Source organism: Carcharodon carcharias, chromosome 9 (assembly GCF_017639515.1).
Source record: "Carcharodon carcharias isolate sCarCar2 chromosome 9, sCarCar2.pri, whole genome shotgun sequence".
NCBI classification, from domain to species: domain Eukaryota; kingdom Metazoa; phylum Chordata; class Chondrichthyes; order Lamniformes; family Lamnidae; genus Carcharodon; species Carcharodon carcharias.
In genome coordinates, this window is record NC_054475.1 from 143,391,594 (window position 1) to 143,412,602 (window position 21,009).

The following is a 21,009-nucleotide window of genomic DNA, read 5'->3' on the forward strand; positions in this document are numbered from 1 at the left end:
CACACCTAACTTGTGCCTTGTTGATGATGGACAGGCTTTGGGGAGTCAGGAGGTGATCGTCACGATTCCTAGCCGCTGACCTGCTCTTGTAGCCACAGTATTTATATGGCTAGTCCAGTTCAGTTTCTGATCAATGGTAACCCCCTAGATGTTGATAGTGGGGGATTCAGTGATGGTAATGCCAATATCAAGGGGCAATAGTTACATTCTATTGTTGGAGCTGGTCATTGCCTGGCACTTGTGTGGCATGAATGTTACTTGCCACTTGTTAGCTCAAGCCTGGATATTGTCCAGGTCTTGCTGCATTTGGACACTACTGCATCAGTATGAGTTGTGAATGGTGCTGAACATTGTGCAGTCATCAACAAACATCCCCAATTCTGACCTCATGATGAATGGAAGGTCATTGATGAAGCAGCCGAAGGTGGTTAGGCCTAGGACACTACCCCGAGGAACTCCTGCAGTGATGCTCTGGAACTGTGATTGATCTCTAAAAACCAGGGTGGTAATGGGCTAGGTTGGATTTGTCCTACATTTTGTGGACAAATTGTGTGATGTCCTGTGAAATGAATTGGCTGAAGATTGTTACAAATACTTGGGTAGCCCCATCAGCGAGTTGCTTAATTGCCCACCACCATTCATGACTGGATGTAGGAGGACTGCAGAGCTTATATGTGATCAGCTGGTTGTGGGGTCGCTTAGCTCGGTCTAGCACATGGTGCTTAGGCTGTTTGGCATGCAAGTAGTCCTATGTTGTAGGTTCACAAGGTTGACACCTCATTTTTAGGTATGCTTGGTGCTGCTCCTGGCATGCCTTCCTGCACTCTTCATTGAACCAGGGTTGATCCCCTGACATGGTGGTAAGAACAGAGTGGGGGGATACGCCATATCACAAGGTCACAGATTGTGGTCCAGTACAATTCTGTTGTTGATGACCCACAGCACCATATAGATGTCCAGTCACAAGTTGCTAGATCTGTTCAAAATCTATCCCATTTAGCATGTCGTAGTGCCACACAACACATGGAGGGTAAAGGAAATGGGGAGGAAAATGGACAAAAGGTGTGGAAAGATGACTAAAGAAAATCTTGGAACTTAAAAAAATATGCATTTAAGTATGCTTGGGGTTGGGTCTGTTTGATTTGATTAGTCACCTGCAGAATTCTGGCTAAAAAGTCATGACAAAAATTCCATCACCTTCCATTCTACAAACTTAGATAACTTCCACAAGATGAAATTGACAGATGGCTCTTTTTCTCCCCAAGCCAAGTAAATTGCCGAACACTCCAAGAAAGAAAAAGCAAATGCAAGATATCTGACTGAAATAAACCTAATTCTGTTACCAACAATTAATAAGTCCCAAAGGGAAAAAAATCCAATCAGAACCACAGACATCATCCTTCATCGCATTATGTTCTGAAAGGATATACACCCAAAGTATCAACCCATCTCACTGGATATGCACCTCTCATCACCAGCATTTTCTTTGCAACAGAACATGGAATATACAGTCTGAAATGGGGTCATACGGACTCAAAAGGTTAATTCTGCTTCTCTCTCCACAGCTGCTGCCAGGCCTGCTGAGTTTTTCCAGAATTTTTTTTTTTTCAGATTTCCAGCATCAGCAGCATTTTGCTTTTATACAGTTAAGGTCTGATGTTTAGTGCAGAAGACTGCACAATGCTCATAAGACAGGAATTGTTCCTGAAGCTTGAATTGAGCTTGATTGCAACTGTGTAGGAGGCCAAGGATGCTGTTAACATGGGTAAGGGAAGGATACTTCAAGTAGCAAGCAACAGGGTGATTAGGCAAGAACACACATGGTCAGAAGAGATGCAGTGATCCAGTTTAAACTTGGCACCCTCAATACAGGTGACATCAGGGAGCAGCAATTGCTAGACTGAACTCCATGCACATAAATTGTCACCTTACATGTAAGGGTGTATATAACTTTGTGGTCAGGAATGTATAGTTTTGGTTACTCCCTCCATTTCCCTCTTTCCCACTCCCCAGACTTGTGAAAATGATTGTGATTATTTCGTTTTAAGTTCTGATGATGTGCATACACCCAAACATTAACTTACCTTAAACCTTCACAGATGCCAAGTAGACTATATTTCCTCTAGGTTATTTAAAATTTTCAATATCTGCAGGTCCTTCTTTTTATGGTGTTGTCAATAGTAGGTGCAGAGATGCATTAGGCCCAGAGTTACACCTGCAGTTATCTGAATATTACATCATTCCTAGTTATCAAATGTCTGGATAAGTGAATCAATAGCACAAAGTGATGCAGTTACAGATCTGGTATTAGGAGGCTACTTTTGTCTCACAAAGGCTGTGCTTGAATACTGTTCGATCTCCTTCGGCTTCCAAAAAATTTTGGGGAATACCATTGGGTTCATTTACTCTGCAGCAGTTGTGTCACACTGGTCCATAGAATATACAGGAGAACCTTCTGAAACCAAACTCTGTAAGCTCTCTGTAAAATTCTCTGTAAACACTGCACAACATACAAGGTTATTCAACACAATATATTTACTGTATTTTATCATGCTCGTTACTTTTGTATCTGTATACAGCTCCAGCATTACTTAAGGGGGTGGGGGGAGGGCAGGTGTCTGAATTTTTTGATGAGATGAGCTAAGCTGCATTAAATAACCCCTCTCATTGTCTATATTATGACCGATAGCAGATACTATAGTATATACATATACGAGCACAAAAAATTATAGCCCAGAGTTTGCAACAGTAATGACGACAATCCTGTCAGCCTTTGCTGTCATTACTCATCTTGAATTGGTAGCAGCAACTTCTAGTCCACAAATGCACAAATGTGGAAATTCAGATGCCGATGGCAGTGATTCCACACTGCTCCAGAGAGTGCGCTGTTGAGAATAACTGAATTCTAATAACTAAATTAGAAATTATTGAACCGAGAACTTCCAATTGCTTATTGCACTGCAAAAATTTTTGTAGAAGTTACACTTTGTTGAACGAGCTGTAACTATTTTTAAAAACATACTAATCAATAATTACCCATTAACAGCCTAACCAGCCCTGAAATAATTTTGATGAATGTCATTTTTTCATTATAAGAAATTCCACTTATTTCTATTTTTTTTTTTTTAAGTTCATCATATTTTAGCTTCTACCTAAATCTCAATCATTTATTTCGTTATCAGTAAAATTTTAAATTAATAGCGACAGGATTCGGTGGTTTTTACTTCCTGGTTTGTTATCTGTGAGAATGCTTCAATGTAGCTGCCTACCTGCTTCATGACATCTGGACATCCCCTTGACTTGGCGTCAGATTCAAACTAACGTCAGGAAAGGGAAAATCTGCAGCACAGAGATTGCTAGATCTTTGTGGGCAGCTTTCTTTGAAGTCAACGGCAAGTGCAAAATCCAGCCCATTAACAGAAAACTAATAGCAGCCTTTATTCTACTTTAATAGTCTTGCACCAATTGAGTGAGTTGGCTCAGTGGAGGTGGAATTGCTAATCCTTCATTTACTTGCAGGCAATTACATTTATATCAAGTAAAAGGTAAAAAGCAGTTACTTGCAATAATGAACTTGCAAGGTGCTTAGGGTTAAACGCCCTATAACATGTATTACTCTAAGTGCAAGGGTCACCTTATATATATATATATTATATTTTGCATAACTTTTATTCAATATACAATAGTTGTTTACATAGCAGCTTATTGTATTAGAGGTTCAATCAAACCAAAGAATAAAGCTCTATTGCAAACTATTGTAAAATGCAGTACTTTACAACACTTGAAGTTAAGAACACAATAGAAACAAGACAGCTAATGGTTCAAATTGTGTTCACGGACACTCCCCTGCACATCTTCCTTGTCACACTCCTCCCCATAAACAAGGAGAGCATTTACAGTAAAATAAATTTTCCAAGTTCTTGACAGTAAAGAGACAAGAATTCTGAGTGAGGACAAAGATCGAGACTGATAAGGTTTGGCATGAGTGTTCATTTGGGGTATGGAGGGAGGAAAACAGTAAAATAATTACAGCTAGGTTCTGCATCTATACAGCATTCCATGAATGGGAAGAAACAATAAAATGGCATCACAGTAACTCTTATACAAATTTCATTCTCCCAACTCAAAAAGCATTATGTCTGAGTTCCAATGGCATTTCAACATAGCTGCATCCACTGTTTCTCAGCCTCAAATCAAATAGCACAGTAATTCACTGGGAACAGCAAGGATGACAAGAGAAGGCATCAAAATGGTGAGATAAAGGAAGAAAAGCTAATCAGATTCTTCACCTCTCTCCCTAGCCCAATAGCTCACTTTATGCCAATGAAAGATGGAACAACACACAAGGAAGCATAGCAATGAGAGGCAATACTGGGTAATCTACAAAAAAATAATTAGGTAGTACGATTGTTTTGGAAAATGTATTGATATAAAAAGGTGAAATCAGTGCAATTCAAAAACAAACTATTATAGAAATTTATTGAAACAAAAGATAAAAGCACACTTAAAATATAATCACTCAGAATTCAGTGACTATGCTGAATATTTTCCAATTCAAAGAGGGACTGAAATCTTGCAGTAGTCTTAAATGAAGCAGAATTTCACATGCGGCATGATGTGGTGTACGTTTGTATGTATTAAACTGAAAAGTTATAAGAAAAGGTTCACATAGCCAATATTCTAATATGTGCAGGTATTTTACTTCCCCAATGGCTCAGTTGACAAATGCACACCCACTTTGAAATGGAGTCATATAAACTAAGAAACTTTCCTGCTTTATGCCCAACCTGTGCTGCACTAACATTGCACCTGAGATAAGGATTGGATTGCTACAACTTTCTTCAACTCCCCTAAGCAAAAAAGAGAAAAATCAAGAGATCCAAAGCAATATCCAGTGACCCATGCGGTAAAGTGCATGTGTTTGGATGTCAGAAGAAAACAAGATCAAGTTTAGCTATTCTACCACTGTTTCTCCTAGTCAAATTACCTGCTAGTATTCACTAAAGTGGCTTATATACAAAAAAGCTGCCACAGGGGTGACAGTGGTAATGTACCCAACATAAGTCAGTGAGCTCAGGAATGGAGAAATCATGTCAAGAGGTGAGATGTTTGAAATATATTCAGCACATTTATCCTTCTTAGAAGGTCTCATTTTCCTTGATTCTCCTTTCCTGGCTTACTGGCCATCAGAAGAATTGCAATAAACCTCAATTATGTGGCACATTCAACAGGAAACGCAATGTTACTTTTCTATTTGATTTTCCGCTGTGATGAGGTGAGGAAGTAAAAGAGATACTTTTAAAATATTATATCCGAGCTAATCAACCATATTGCAAACAAGAGACTTAGTAGTCCATCTCTGCAGAACTAGCCTAAACTGGCAACTACATTTACAGGTAATTCAACACAAATGTCAGTTACCAGAGATAAACGTTATTCTTTCCAAAACAAACCACCTCATACAGTTGGTCCAACAAATATTTTGATGAATGGTTTCGTCAGTGTAGACTGGGAGTGGAAAAGAGAAAGGGCTGACAAAAGATCTGGGCAATTTCCCTTACTTGCAAGGTTTCAGCAACACTTCATGAACTCTGATGTGATGAATCATCAGAAGATATGAAAAAGCAGTCTTATAGACTTTTCCCTCTGATCTCTTCAGCTACATACCAGAAGGTGCATCTTTGTTTTAGGAAATCATTTTCATCACAAAAAAGTCGAGCATCAAGTTTGGGAATTCTGCACAAGTTATAAAGGACCAATGAATGCACAATAGACAAAAAAATATAACTGGGAGAACACAATTAATCTTTATGTTTTCAGCCACTTTTCTACAATCTTTTCCAATAAAATATGATGACATCATAGTTCAGCTTTGGTCAACAATTTATACAATGACAGATACCTGTGTGGTTAATCTTGGGAACAGTAAGACAACCAATGCCCATAAATGGATGGACAGGGTGTATTTTAACACGCCCAAACTGAATCCCAGTTCAATGCAACTATTACTGATATTTATTAGAAAGAATCTAATAAATAGACAACTGCATTTCCACAAGCAGATACCATTTAACAGGGTCCATTTAGAACAAACTTAGGCCACCATCTTTCTTCTAATCCCTTTTCCAAGGCAAGAGATAGCATTTTGGAAGTATTACAGCACTCTACATAATGAGATCTCAAGATCCTTATTGTTTCAAATTACCCATCTACCAAGAATTTCTTTCACTTTAAGCGGAGAAGACATAGATCTTCACAGATTACAGTTCAACATAAGGAAGATATAAAAAGGGTCATTATAGTGTCCCTACACTAAATACCCTAAAAATGCTTCACTGCGGACATGTAAATACTTTTTTCCCTAACTGTTACATCACAAAAAAAAGTACACTTTCTGAAATAATTTGAGTGAAACGCAACTGCTTTCTTCTAGGTAGGAGTTTTAACTATTGGTGATTGTGATACAGCAGTTTGTAAATCCCTTGCAACGTAATGTCCATCCAGTTTGCAAAAGCACCTTTTAAATTTTTCTTTAAAAAATTAAACTGTGAGCGAACTTGGCAAACCATCAGGTTACCAACTGAATACTGTGCAGATATTTACCATTTTAAAACAGATTGGTTTTACACTGATCTAACTCACTGAAACAAATTCATATATACTACAGAAATACACACAAGAGACAGTATCCCCTTTTTGATCCCCTTCTCTCCTGGGTTTCTATGAATACTGAATTTCTCAACAGTTCAGTTGAACCACCTGGCAGCACGAAGACAGAGCAAGTGCTGTACAATGATGGAGCAACACTTCTGCTTACCTTAATCCCCATCAACCCTTAATTGCCAAAACAGAAGCAAACATTTTATTCCATTAGTTATCTGCATGAGCTGCAGAGATTTTGTTTGAGTTTCACTTCGAATTCTAATCCAACTGTCGTGGTCCTAAAGAAAGAGGATTTAGCTGGTCTCTCAGTCCTACAGGTCAAGTTGTGAAAGCATTATTGTTCCTCATGGTAGCAGCACTGCAGGATGAGGTGAGGGAATTACAAAGGATTATTTCAACAGAAATTAAAATTCAGATTAAGAAATTATTGGGAACAGAAAAATACTGTCCAGATAACCTTCCCATCCCCATTCCCCAATATTTCAAGGTCCTCTGCACTAGCATTTATGTCATCAACTAGCACCTATAAATGTTCACAGACGTTTTGTTTGTAATAAAAAAATATCCAAAATACAATAAAATCTTCTTACAGATTCAGAAATCAGCAAACATACAAAGGGGCAGGCAAGGACTATGGAGAAGGGTCAATTTATGGTACTCAAACTCCTCATGTTTCTTCTCTGCTGTTCAGAAGCCATTTTCTCTAGCAATTATTCACTAGGCCATCAATCTCTTAAGCCTGAATAAGACCCAGCAGATTGAGCCAGAAAACACCTTTTAAACAAACAGGTATCTCGCTGGTGGTATTCACCTTCCAAATCAATTATAAAAAATACATTTTTAAAAAAAAAATGCTATTCACGCACTTTGGAAACATTTCTCCTTGCACATTCCTGCTCCAAACTTCATCAAGGGATAGCTGAGAATAAATTTGTAATGTAATAACAGAATGCAATGAACTTCAGATGCATATTCTGTATGTGTGACTACACCACTTGTCTTCAAATTCTCCTCCTGACCACCTGTCAGCAATGCAGTAACTTAGGACAAGGTTCCATAGCAACAAATTCTTGGGATATTCAATCTTAACAGCAAAAGATGTGACCCTTCTCCCCCCCCCCCCACCCCCCACAAATAAAATAGGAGCAATAGGTGGAATGTTCTGGAAGGCAGGCTACTTTGCAGCATCTGTCATTCCACAACTGATGTCCATTTAAGCAACTCTAAAATCCCAAGCACTGCAATTAAATGGAGGCTTCTCCCATTGCATCAGCGTGCATACTCCAATCATCACAGCTGTTCCATTCAGAGCAAGGGCCAAGTTGTTTGCTTATTGACTGCAGGAGTTTCAGGTTCAAAGTATTTTTTGGTCTCTAGAGAATGTTACGTACACCCAATTGTTAACAAGTGTATGCAAGCTAAAAGGGATACTGTCTCTAAACAATGGCGATAGTCTAACCGTCTCTGCTCTCACAAACAGGCCACATGACTCTGCAAGTATGTGTGTAGTAATTTTTTTCCGCAGCACCAAGTAGGCCAGCCTATAATGACCCATTGTTTTTCTAATAAAAGTATAACAGAACTCTGTACAACATCTACTACACATCATCCTTCAACGTCATCATCTTCTAGCGAATCCTTCGAATAGTCGTCATAGATTTCCTTCACAGCCATAATTCTGTTCAGCATGCTCTCCAACATACTCCGATCCATGGGAATTACTGAGTACCACAGGGGGCTCTCTGCCACACAGGAGCGCTCAGGCTGCAAGTAGAAAACATCGTTCCTGTTCTTCATACTCTCAGGGCTAGGGCAAAACAAAAAACAAAATTTAGAAAAGTGTCATTGATAAAATGCTGTTTTCACCTCCTCCCCTGAGTTCCATCCTATTGTCAAACATATGCTGACAATTTTTTCTGTTAAATCAGCTAAGAAAACCTTGCCTTTGGCTCCTTACCCCCTACTTTGATGACGCATTTACGGCTGATTCTTATATGTGGTAACAAATTTACACAAAAGCATCCCAGCTGGAAGGTTAATTCCCAAGTTAGTTGACTTCTGTCGAAAAGCAATTAAGTCACTGCAATTAGTCTCTGCATCCATGCATCACTGATGGGAACGTCTGCATGCAAACATATGGCTGAACATAGTGACATCACTATTCCTGGCCATAATGGGGTTAAGAAATTCCCTGAAGATAACAGTGATGAGAGACTGGGATTAGTTTTACATACAATTTGTACACAGCCTTCTTCCAAAACTGTGTTTTGCTTGAGAAGTCACCCTTGCTTTTATCGGGAAAAGCTGTGGTAGTTTCAGTCGCTAATTCTGTTTGCTGCAGTTTGTAGAGCCTGTTTGCCATGTAAATAAGCTTTGTTGCTTGCTGTAAAATATACTTATTTGCTAGAAGATCTGCCCCACGGGCAACTGAGTGGCCGGCACAGTGCAACTGAATGGCCAGCACTATCAATAGACACTCTGGTTAACAGACTGGAATTGATGCCCCCTTTGGTCAGGCTTCAAACACACACACTCAATGAAGATTGGCAATCTATCAAGATACAATGGAACCATACCAATATAACTCAGCTCTTTTAAGTAGAAGGTGTGAAGAAAATAGTTCCTTTAAAGAGGAACCATCTTCATGAAAAGGGTTCATTTTAATTTTTGTGGTGGCAAAGGGACCAAAAGAGAAAGATCACAGAGAGCTGCATTATTTTTGTTATAATGCCCTCCTCAAGCAGCTTGTGGCTTTATATACAACATAAGATGAAAATACATGTCAAAACCCTTTTTGTCATGAAAATACCATCTCTTTCATATTACTGTGGTTTATTGTAAAGTAGGTTTATGAAAGAGAGTGGGTACGGTTCTCTGTGATTTAATTCAATTGGAGTCAGATTGCAAGGTTGAAATTATCAAAAGTTAGATGTAAAAGGCATTTGAAAGGCTAATGAGGAAACATGAAGAGAACAGCATATAAAGGTGGGAAGGAAATTTGCATTTTTAGACAATGACAGAGGATGGAATTTACAGGTTGGAGAGAGGGAAACATATATAAAGAAGGATGGAAAGCTCTGTTGGGGGGCCATGTAAGATTGAAGAGGACCATGTAAAACATCCTTGGGGAGAAAAGCCTCCAGCCTTTTGCAGAAGTCTAGTAACTAAAGCTGTGTTACAAGCCTTTGGAATTCCACTGTCATGTGGGTGCTGTGGTAAGCTTGCTGGATTGTCTTATCTAAATTTAAAATCCATTTTGGATTGTTGCCTTAAAGAAGTGTGTAGTTGGGAATCAGGTTAATTAGGGGTTTTGGGATTTGTTATGGTATTAAGTAACTGCAATCTTATGTATGTGCTTGAAATCTTTTCTTCCGCTAATAAATGTTTAAATTTAATTTTAAAAATCTCTAAAGGTATTAGTGGACTCATTACTCTGAAATCAGTGCACAAATCTCGTAATAAATACAAATTGCAAAACCGTTGTGATAGCGTAGCCAAGATTTCCTTGTGCACTTGGTCCACCTGGCACACATCATAATATTTTCATAAGATAATCTGACCTTGAATAGTGAATTAAAATGTTGCTTTTTAATAAACCTGTATCTTTGTACTGTAATATATTAAAAGCAGATCAATTCTATTTGATGGCAATCGTGATAAAGGTGAAAAGGTAGGTTTAGCAGCCTTTCGGTGGCAACTCATGTGTATGTCATGCTGCTTGCTCTAATTGAGGGAAATTTTGTGAAATGCAAGATATCTAAAACTGGAAGTTTGGCCTTAGATGACGTGCTCTGAAGCTTATGAATACACACTGAAACAGTTTATGTAGAGATTTAAAAATAAGTTTTTGGAAGATGCTCCATAAAGTGAACAGAAACTTAATGCCTGACTCCCAAGCTGTCAGAATTTAACATAACACATCACACCCAAAACTTCCTTCCACATTATCTGACAAAAAAAGCAGAGCTCATTCTCTGCCAATCAGCAATGTATGCAACATTCTTTATTCTTGTCAATGTCTCCATAATGCTGTTTTACTTGAAGATGAAAAAGTGAATTTTCTTAAATCTATAAAAACAAGGCAGGTCTTTATTTTCCCTCCTAAAAAAAGGCAATGCCAAGATACAAGAATTAGTTACGTTCAGCACAATAATCAGTTCAGCATTAGTGCAATCGGAAACAATGGGGAAATCTCAACTTGCTCAGTTCCGCTTTAAAAGGAGGCGGAATGAGGGAAATGATGAAGGATATCAGCAACCGACTTGCACCCAGGAGGCAGTTTGGCAATTTAAATATATAACAAGGCCACAAGCCTCACATATAATCATGAGTGAAATCTTAACCCCGGCCAGACAAGTTTTCCAGGCCTCAAGAAACCCAGTCATAAAGGGAGATGAGGACGGCAGAATCCAGGAGGGTAAGTGCATTTCCACTTACAATGGATCCACTTTGCCTGCCTCAACTAACCTCCCAATCTTCCCTCTGGCCTTCAATCTCCACTGACCTCAATCTCAGGTCTTCCAATCTACCTCTAACTCCAGATTACGATCTTCTGGGTTTACAGACCTTAAAAGTAAGCCAATATTTCAAATGCCACTTTGACGACAACACGGTGCACTTTAGTCAAGTGTTTTCATACTATTTCTCTACATGATCAGGAGTAGGGTTTAATTTTTTTTTAAACTTATAAATATTTTGAACAAAGATCATTGAACAGATCACAAGAATAGATTTTTTATTCCCCATGAAAATTGAAAAATCTCTTTATTCTGCATGCAAATATGTTACACCTGGCCGGTGACTGAGTGATACTAATACTGGATGCCAGAAATAGAAAATTTCCAGCACTGATATTCTTCACCTTGATCACAAAAATCTACCCAAAATGCAAGTTTAAAATGCCAGTAGGTGGCCTCACCATTTCGAGAGGTAGAACTCATAAAATTTCACAGGGCATCTTAAGGGATTCATTCGGTTTTCTCTCTGCTCCAAAACAGCAACTTCTTCTTCACGTTTCCTCTTTCCCATAGTGCTGCCTATAAACAAAATACAGGGGAGAAGAAAACTGAGCCAGGTGCAGAGATAGAAATGATCTTCATAAATTTTTGATTCTGACTTCCCTGGGCAAACAATATTTATAAATTAATGCTTCAGATAACATTATTTTAAATAATTAGCCACTGTGTAATAACTAAAAACAAAAGTACGATCGTTTTAACCTTTATACTGCAAGGATTGTAGAAGTTCAATTTTAGCAAATAACTATTTGTATAGATCTAATAAAGAGAAAAAATACCCCTATGCTTTTTGTCCCTTCTCATCCTCAAGTCATCAACTCTAATTACATACAATCCCACAGGCCAGGAGCCATCTGGTACTGCTCCCAAATAGACACTTCTCAAGGTTGAATCTAGACAATGAGCACTGACGTGTCATTCCTACCTGAGGGCCTTTCAGCTGAGTTCAGTCCTCACTTTCCAGCATAAGTCACTGGATGGGACACAGAATTAGTGACCGAAGCCAATTCTTCCCTGTTGTTCTAGCTCATGGTGCCAAAATTAATGGCAGTTAAATATTAATCAGCTGAAAGAGAATGCCTGAATAGGTGCTAATTACCGAGAGCAGGAAATTGAGCGAGCACTTGCAACTTGAGCATGAATTAAAATAGGTTCAGAGTAAACAATACCTGACACAGAGCGGATGTAAACACAGTGCAGTGTAAACCGAACATAAAGGTTGCAAGTTTGGTGGGAGAAGTACAGGAGGGGAAGGAGGTGCTGCTTTTTTGCCTCCTGTACTTGTAGTGGCTCATGTAAGCTTGAGGCAGTTACGTGTTTAATGCTTTTGACCAGTGTTTTTGTGCAAGTTAGTGCATGGAGAAAGAAAAAACAAATTATAAAGCAGATATAAATAATCTTGACAAAGATATGGCAGAATAGATTGTCTCTCCAGACTGCAACGTGTGGGAGTTTGTAGACATTGAGACCGTCTCATGTGAACATTTGCAATAGATGCACCTCTCTAATCCCTCACATCACTCAATGACTGAGCTGAAAAGACTCCTAACATGTAAAGTGGGGTGAAGAACTGTTTGGACTGTTTTCTCCAGAAAGGTGGTGCATTTCTTAAGCGTATCCAAGACAGTTTTCTGCAACAATAGGCCCAAGAATCAGCAAGGGGTATGCCATATTGGATTGGTTACAGTGTTATTAGATAAATGTTCACTGCAATCATAATATGATCAAATTCAACAGAATGTTTGAAAGGGGAGAAACACAAAACAACTAATAAGATTCTAGATTTAGGAAACACCAGCCTCAAAGCATTGAACTGGGTAAATTTGTTAATGGGTAGAACAAGACAAAAATCAGCCAGAGGGGTTCAAAGAGGAAATTAATGAGACACACAACCAATTTATACCCCAAAGGGACAAAAGCTTGACTTGCCAGAAAATAAAAATCAGCCCTGGACAACACAAAACTAAGAAAAACATACGAAAGTACAAAAAAAGACAAATTTTAATGAAAGGGAGACAAAGAACAGCAGAGGTGCCAAAATAGATAGTAAGAGGTACAAAAAGGAAGCATGAAAATAAAGTTAGCAATGGATATCAAAATTAATACAAAAGATGCTTACATTACATAAAAAAGGACAATCAGGAGCAATACTAGTCTCTTGAAAATTGCTAACAGTATTACTGTCAACGAAAATAGGGAAATGGCAAACATGTTCAATAATTTGCATTATTAGAGGAAGGGGTTAGCATGCCAGAAATTTCAAGGAAACTAATACTGAATAAAGGGAGAGGTTCAACAAAATTAACAAAACCAAAATAAAAGAATAAAATAATAGGATTAAAAAGACTGACAAATCCCCAGGACCATTCTACTATTTAAAGGAATAGGGGAGAATATTGCAAGTATCCCAAACATAACCTTTCAAAGTCTCTTGATTCCAGAACTATTCCTTTAGAATTGCTCATGTCCCTCCACTATTTAAGAAGGGTGACAGAAGGAAATTATAGATCAGTTAATCTAACGTCCGTTGTCAGGGAATTACCACTCTATAATTAAGGATAGAGTGACTGAACACCTTGAAAACTTTCAGCTGTTTGGAGAGTCGGCATGGGTTTTGTACAGGGTAGCTCAGGTGACAAAGCTGATTGAATTTTTTGAAAATATGATTAAAGTAGTGGACAGGGGTTGTCTATCGTTGCCATTTATAAGGGCTTCCAGAAGGCATTGGTAACTTCCCTCAAAGAAAATTAGCAAAGTTGAAGTTTATGGGATTGAAGGCAAACTAGTTATTTGGTTACGAAATTGGTCGAGAGGCAGGAGACAGAGGGTAGTGATAATGGTGAAGGATTCCTTCACCTTTTTGAAGGCCTGGCAGGACTTGCATACAGATAGTCATGCCATGTCCGTTTTGTTTGTTCGACATTGCTAGCCTTTTCACCAATGTACCACTCAAGGAAGTCAGAGACTTTGCACCGCCATACTATATCATGGCAAACTACACGCACCGCCATTGTCTGAATCTGTATTCATTGAAGTTATGAACTCAGCAACTCGTGCAGTTGACACTACATATGCCTAAATAGTGTTGCTATAGGATGCCCTCTAGTTCCAGCTCTTACAAACATCCTTTGTTGCCTTCCATGAGAAACGTGTCTTCGAATGAATGACACCCAACCCCTTAGCCATTGCATATTTCTGATATGTAAATGATACGTTTGCTATTTTTGAATTCACAGCTGCATATAAGAATTTTCTTACACACCTTAATGGGCTCCATCCTGCACTTAAATTCATCTTTGAAATGGAGCAGTCAAATGAGCTCCCTTTCCCTGATGTGGTTAGGAAATCCGCCAATGGGTTCTCTACTAGTATCTCCTGCAAGTCACTTTCATTGGTCAATTTACATGTTGGGATTCCTACAGTTCCACGTGCTATAAGATTGGGTTTAATCGGCAACCTCATAAATAAGGCCCCAAACCATTTGCTCACGGCAAGCTTGATGAAAGCCACCCTGCAGGATAAATGGCTGCCCAGATTAGATCCCTGCTTGCTGTATATCATGCACACTCAAGAATTGGCCTAAAAGGTGCCACCTTTGGTGCTGTTCCCCAGTCTACTTCAGAATGAGGTGTCTCAAAAAATTTGAGCAACAGGTGAAGCTAGCCATTTCACACTGCTGCCAAGCAGTAGCGACACGAGTGGTATTCTCCACAAAGAAGATGCTACCATCAAGGCAAGTAACACGATATATGAATTCCAGTGCTGTTGAGATGCCAGGTATGTGTGCTGTATGTCCTAATGACTGGCAGATCAGATCAAACAGCACATCCCTTAGACCGTTTGCAAAAGGATAAGTATTGACCATACTCAACAAGTCTGTGCTTGCAAAAACTCAACATAAGTGCCCAAGATTAGATGCGATTCCATGATTGCACAGCACTTGCTAAACAATTCTGACTGTGCTAAGAATTACACTGACAACCAATTTAAGATGATCAGTCGGGCTTGCATTGTGACTCACTTATATGTGCCAGAAGCTACATACATTCAAGCACAGGGCCCATTCCTTTGCAGACAGAAGCATCCCCACACATTGTGCCTTTTTCAACTCCCTGGTTCATTCCTCATGGCAATGCCTTGACAAGAGCTGTCTTGAATGGCTGGCTTGAATTTAAACAAAAGCTTGCCAGTTAACTATTGCCTGGTTCATTCTTCATGGCAACACGTCTACCAGAGTCAAGTTGCCAACCAATCAGCACTGACTTCCCATGCACTAGATACTGTTGTTCCCTTTACAATTGGAATTATTGTAAATCTGCCCTGATGAGAGCAGGACAAAAAGCTGTGACAGCATGTCTTTTTCTCAGCAATACCAAACACCATAGTGATAGCCATAGTTTCAGTCAGGTATTCTAATTGGCGGGGTGTGATTTGTGGTGTTCTAAAAGGATGTGCTGGGATCTCAATGGCTTACCATATTTATCAACTTAAATGATTGGAAAGAAAACCATATTTCCAAGTTAGCCACCTATTTGTGTGCCACTGGTATTGAAAGCAATGACGAAGCGGTATTGCTAGATTAAATAAATGGACAAAACTGTAGCTACTGGATTTCAATATATCGAAATGTGAGATCATCCTGTTTGGACCTAAAAAGGAGAGAACAGCTTATTTTCTAAATAATGAAAAGCTAGAAGTCATGGAGATCCAATAAAAATTTGGGGGCCCTGGTGTCATGAACAGGTACAGAAAATAATCCAAAAAGGCTTATGGAATGTTGGCCTTTATATAGAGAGCAGTGTTGCTCTGGATCCAATAGAATTTCGATGCCTGTCAAACTTGTGGTCATCAGATCACCATTTTCGCTAAGATACAAAATATGCATAATATTAATAAAAACAAATGCGCAATCTTTCAAAAATAGATTTGAGGTTTCAAACCAAGAGAAATAAAGATCAACACACAGTAACTATTAGTTATCCCAAAAAAAAAGCATCAGCAGTAATATGCACCAACAAAATAGCCATAACATAAAGGCTAGATACAATATTTACTATTACAAATTTAAATGTTCAATGCAATACTTTGCAATCTTTTCCTTTCACCAACATCCTGAAATTGGGCAGAAACTTTTCACAAACTCAGCATTTCAACTCTACCTCCAGATTCACATCTAGTATCTGCAGTCAACACGTCACCAAATTAAAGTGAACACTGAAAATAGCTGTGCAATGCCCAAGTGGAGACCACAAATTCATTTTCCTTCAAAAACCAACACCACAGCATCGAATTTTATCTTTTGACTGATGGTTGACTTGGCTTTGAAGTGGATAACCGCACCTATCCAGGGTGAACACACCAATGAGCCCTTGAGATAGTCGAGAATTATAGCTGTCAAAGTGAAATGAACTAAAAGTTAAGTCCAAAATTTTCAAAATCAGAGGAGTGCTTGTCAAGTTTGCTGAGCAGATTCTCCAGCCAGTTTACATAGCAGTGCCAGTCAAAAATCAGCATCTTCCACATACTGCTGCAGATTTGGAAAGCGCACGAAATCCTCACTCTGCACGTGGTGCCACAAAGAGTCATAGGGGTATACAGCACAGAAAAAGGCCCTTCGGCCCATCGAGTCTGCGCCAGTCAAACAAGTACTTAACTATTCTAATCCCATTTTCCAGCATTGGGCCCATAGCCTTGCGTGCCATGGCATCACAAGTGCACATCCAAATACTTTTTAAATGCCATGAGGGTTTCTGCCTCTACCACCCTTTCAGGCAGTGAGTTCCAGGTTCCCACCACCCTCTGGGTGAAATAATTCTTCCTCACATCCCCTCTAAACCTCCTGCCCCTTATCTTAAATCTATGCCCCATAGTTATTGATCCCTCCACCAAGGGCGAAAGTTCCTTCCTGTCTACCCTATCTATGCCCCTCAATTTTATACACCTCAAATCATGTCCCCCCCTCAATCTCCTCTACTCCAGGGAAAATAGCCCCAGTGTATACAATCTTTCCTCCTAACTAAAATTCTCCAGCCCAGGCAACATCCTGGTATATCTCCTCTGCACTCTCTCTAATGCAATCACATCCTTCCCATAATGCGGGTTCCAGAGCTGCACACAATACTCTAGCTGTGGCTTAACCAGCATTTTATACAGTTCCAGCATATTTTCCCTGCTCTTATATTCTATGCCTCGGCTAATAAAGGCAAGTATCCCATATGCCTTCTTAACCACCTTATCTACCTGTCCTGCTACCTTAAGGGACTGGTAGACATGCACACCAAGGTCCCTCTGATCCTCGGTACTTCCCAGGGTCCTACTATTCATCGTGTATTTCCGTGCCTTGTTTGTCCTGCCCAAGTGCATCACCTCACACTTATCCAGATTAAATTCCATTTGTCACTGATCAGCCCATCTATATCCTCCTGTAATCTAAGGCTATCCTCCTCACTGTTTACCACCCCACCAATTTTCGTGTCATCCGTAAACTTACTGATCAACTCTCCTACATTCAAGTCTAAATCGTTTATATATACACCACAACAGCAAGGGATCCAACACCTATCCTTGTGGAACCCTACTAGACACAGGCATCCAGTCACAAAAACACCCCACAACCATCACCTTTTGCTTCCTGCCACTCAGCCAATTCTGGATCCAAGTGGGCTCTTACCTTCATTATCAGTCTCCCATTCAGGACCTTATCAAAAGCCTTACTGAAGTCCAAGATGACTACATCAAATGCATTGCCCTCATCTACACACCTGGCCACCTCTTCAAAAACGTCAATCAAATGGGTCAGATATGACCTCCCCTTGACAAAACCATGCTGACTGTCCTTGATTAATCCCTGCCTCTCCAAGTGTAGATTAATTCTGTCCCTCAGAATTGCTTCCAATAGTTTCCCCACCACTGAGCTTAGACTGACTGGCCTGTAGTTCCCTGGTTTAACCCTTCCTCCCTTCTTGAATAATGGTACCACATTGGCTGTCCTACAGTCCTCTGGCACCTCTCCTGAGGCCAGAGAGGTATTGAAAATTATTGCCAGCGCCCCTATCTCCTCCCTTGCCTCACTCAGCAGCCTGGGATACATTCCATCCAGGCCTGGAGATTTATCTACTTTTAAGCCTGCCAGACCACTTAGAACCTCCTCCCTTTCTATGCTAATTTCATTAATTATATCACAGTCCTTCTGCCTGATTTCCATACCCATGTCGTCCCTCTCACTTATGAACACCGACACCAAGTATTCATTTAGAACTCTACCTAAGTCTTCCGGCTCCACACACAAATTACCATTATGCTCCTTAATAGGCCCTACTCTTTCCCTATTTATCCTCTTACTCTTAATGTACTTGTAAAATAACTTTGGATTTTCCTTTATTTTACCCACCAATGTTTTTTTCATGCCTCCTTTTTGCTCTCCTAATTTCCTTTTTAAGGCCCCCCTACACATTATATACTCCTCTAGGGCTTCCGCTGTTTTAAGCCCATGGTGTCTGCCTCCCTTTTTCTCTTCATCCAATCCTGTATATCCCTCGACATCCAGGGTTCCCTGGATTTGTTGGTCCTACCCTTTGTCTTTAATGGAAGATGTTGGCCCTATTTCCTTCTTGAATGAGTCCCACTGCTCTGACGCAGATTTACCTGAAAGTAGCTGCTCCCAATTCACTCTGGCCAAATCATATCTGACCTTATTAAAATCGGCCTTACCCCAATTTAGAACTCTGATTTCTGGCCCATCCTTGTCCTTTTCCATAACAACCTTGCATCTATAGGAGTTATGATCACTATCTGCAAAACATTCCCCCACTGATACCTCTACCAGTTCCGGCTTCATTCCCTAAAATTAAGTCCAAGACTGCCCCATCTCTTGTAGGACTTCTACGTACTGGCTTAAAAAGTTCTCCTGGATGCATTTTAAAAATTCCGCTCCCTCTAAACCTATGACACTATGACTAACCCAGTTAATGTTGGGCAAGTTGAAATCCCCCACTATTACTACCCTATTAATTTTACACTTCTCTGAAACTTGCCTACATATCGGCTCTTTTATTCCTCTCTGACTGTTTGGAGGCCTATAGTACACTCCCAGCAATGTGATTACTCCTTTTTTGTTTTTCAGTTCTACCCAAATGGCTTCGTTTGAGGAGCCTTTTAAGATGTCATCCCTCCTTACTGCTATAATTGATTCCTTGATCAATACTGCGATACCCCCTCCTTTTTTAAGTCCTTCCTTGTCACACCTAAAGACCCTATATCCTGGAATACTGAGCTGGCAATCCTGTGCCCCTTTCAAACATGTCCCTTTGACCTCGTACTTCCATGTGTTAATTTGTGCCCTCAACTCATCTGCCTTATTTCGTCAGACTCATTGCATTAAAATAAATGCCATCCGACCGTGCCAAACTCCCTTGTGCCTTAACAGGCCTATAATTTCTATGCCTTCCAGACTTATTTGCTCTATAATTTTGGCTGTGCATCTCCCCAACAGCACTAGCAAACTTCCCCGCAAGGATGTTGGTCCCATTCCAGCCCAGATGCAGCTTGTACAGGTCCCACCGCCCCCAGAAATGGTCCCAATGTCCCAGAAATCTAAAGCCCTCCCTCCTGCACCATCTCTCCAGCTATGCATTCATCTGGACTAACCTCCTATTTTTATACTCACTAGCGCATGGCACCGGAAATAACCCAGAGATTACTACCTTTGAGATCCTGTTCCTGCTTCCTAGCTCCCTAAATTCTACCTGCAGGACCTCATCCCTCTTTCTACCTATGTCAATAGTGCCAATATGTACCATGATCTTTGTCTGTTTGCTCTTCCCCTTTAGAATGCCCTGCAGCCGCTCAGTGACATTCTTGAAACTGGCATCAGGGAGGCAACATACCATCCTGGAGTCACGTCTATGGCCACAGAAATGCATGCCTGTTTCTCTTACTATTGAGTCTCCTACCACTATTGCTCTTCCCCTCTTTTTCCACACCCCCTGTGCAGCTGAGCCACCCTCAGTGTCATGAGCGTGGCTGCACTCCCCAGAGGAACTGTCACTCTCACTGTTTTCCAGCACAGAAAAATGGTTCTCGAGGGAGATGAACCCTGGGGATTTCCTGACTACCTGCCTGACATCTTCCTTATGACTGATGGTCACTCATTCCCTCTCTGTCTGCACTTCCATAAGTTGTGGGGTGACCATGTCTAAAAACGTGCTATCCACAAAAAACTCAGCCTCGCAGATGCACTTCAGAGCCTCCAGCTGCCGCTCAAGCTCCAAAACTCGGAGCTCAAGTAGCTGCAGCTAGATACACTACCTGCATAAGTGGTCAGTCAGAACACAAGGAACGTCTAGGGCTTCCCACATGTTGTAGTTGGTATATATAACACTGGACTGAGCTGCCCTGCCAGAATTCCAATTTTGACAAGCTCTCGCAAATACTGTGCCAAATCGCAAATCTGATTTCCCTGAAATTTCAGGTTCAGTTCTTTCAAGTGGGCGGTTACGCTTCATCCAGAGTAAGTTGTCAACTTTCCATTCTTGGCAAGAAAGTTTCAGATTGGAGTGAACAAGGCATTAAATCATTGCAAGACCTTTCCACGGCTCAGCCTCTGTACATTCGCAAAGTAGATGATTTTGATGAAATCTGACTCCGTTTCTTCCAACAACTCCACATGAATGAAACTGACCATTTTGAAAACCTTGTTCATCAAATCTTTCAGCATGTCTTCCCTCACCATTTGAGCACAGAAGTGTTCTGGATACAAAATGTAGTGAAACAAGGCCAAATCATCTCCATCAGGACCGTTCGCAGCCGAGATAGAGATTTTTGTCCAATT

The 21,009-nt window shown here is 40.1% G+C and overlaps 1 protein-coding gene across 4 annotated transcripts in view; it reads right to left on the reverse strand.

Annotated features, from left to right (window-relative positions):
• Positions 1-3,653: 3,653 nt before the first annotated feature.
• LOC121281905 (zinc finger MYM-type protein 3-like) overlaps positions 3,654-21,009 on the reverse strand; it is a 157,306-nt gene continuing 139,950 nt past the window's right edge. For all 4 annotated transcript variants that reach the window (XM_041195070.1, XM_041195067.1, XM_041195068.1 and 1 more), the window contains 2 exons: positions 11,582-11,699; positions 3,654-8,470 (listed from right to left, as the gene is read on the reverse strand). In XM_041195070.1, coding sequence (XP_041051004.1) covers positions 8,269-8,470; positions 11,582-11,699 — 320 coding nt within the window. In that variant the 3' untranslated portion in view covers positions 3,654-8,268. The remainder of the gene's footprint in view (positions 8,471-11,581; positions 11,700-21,009) is intronic.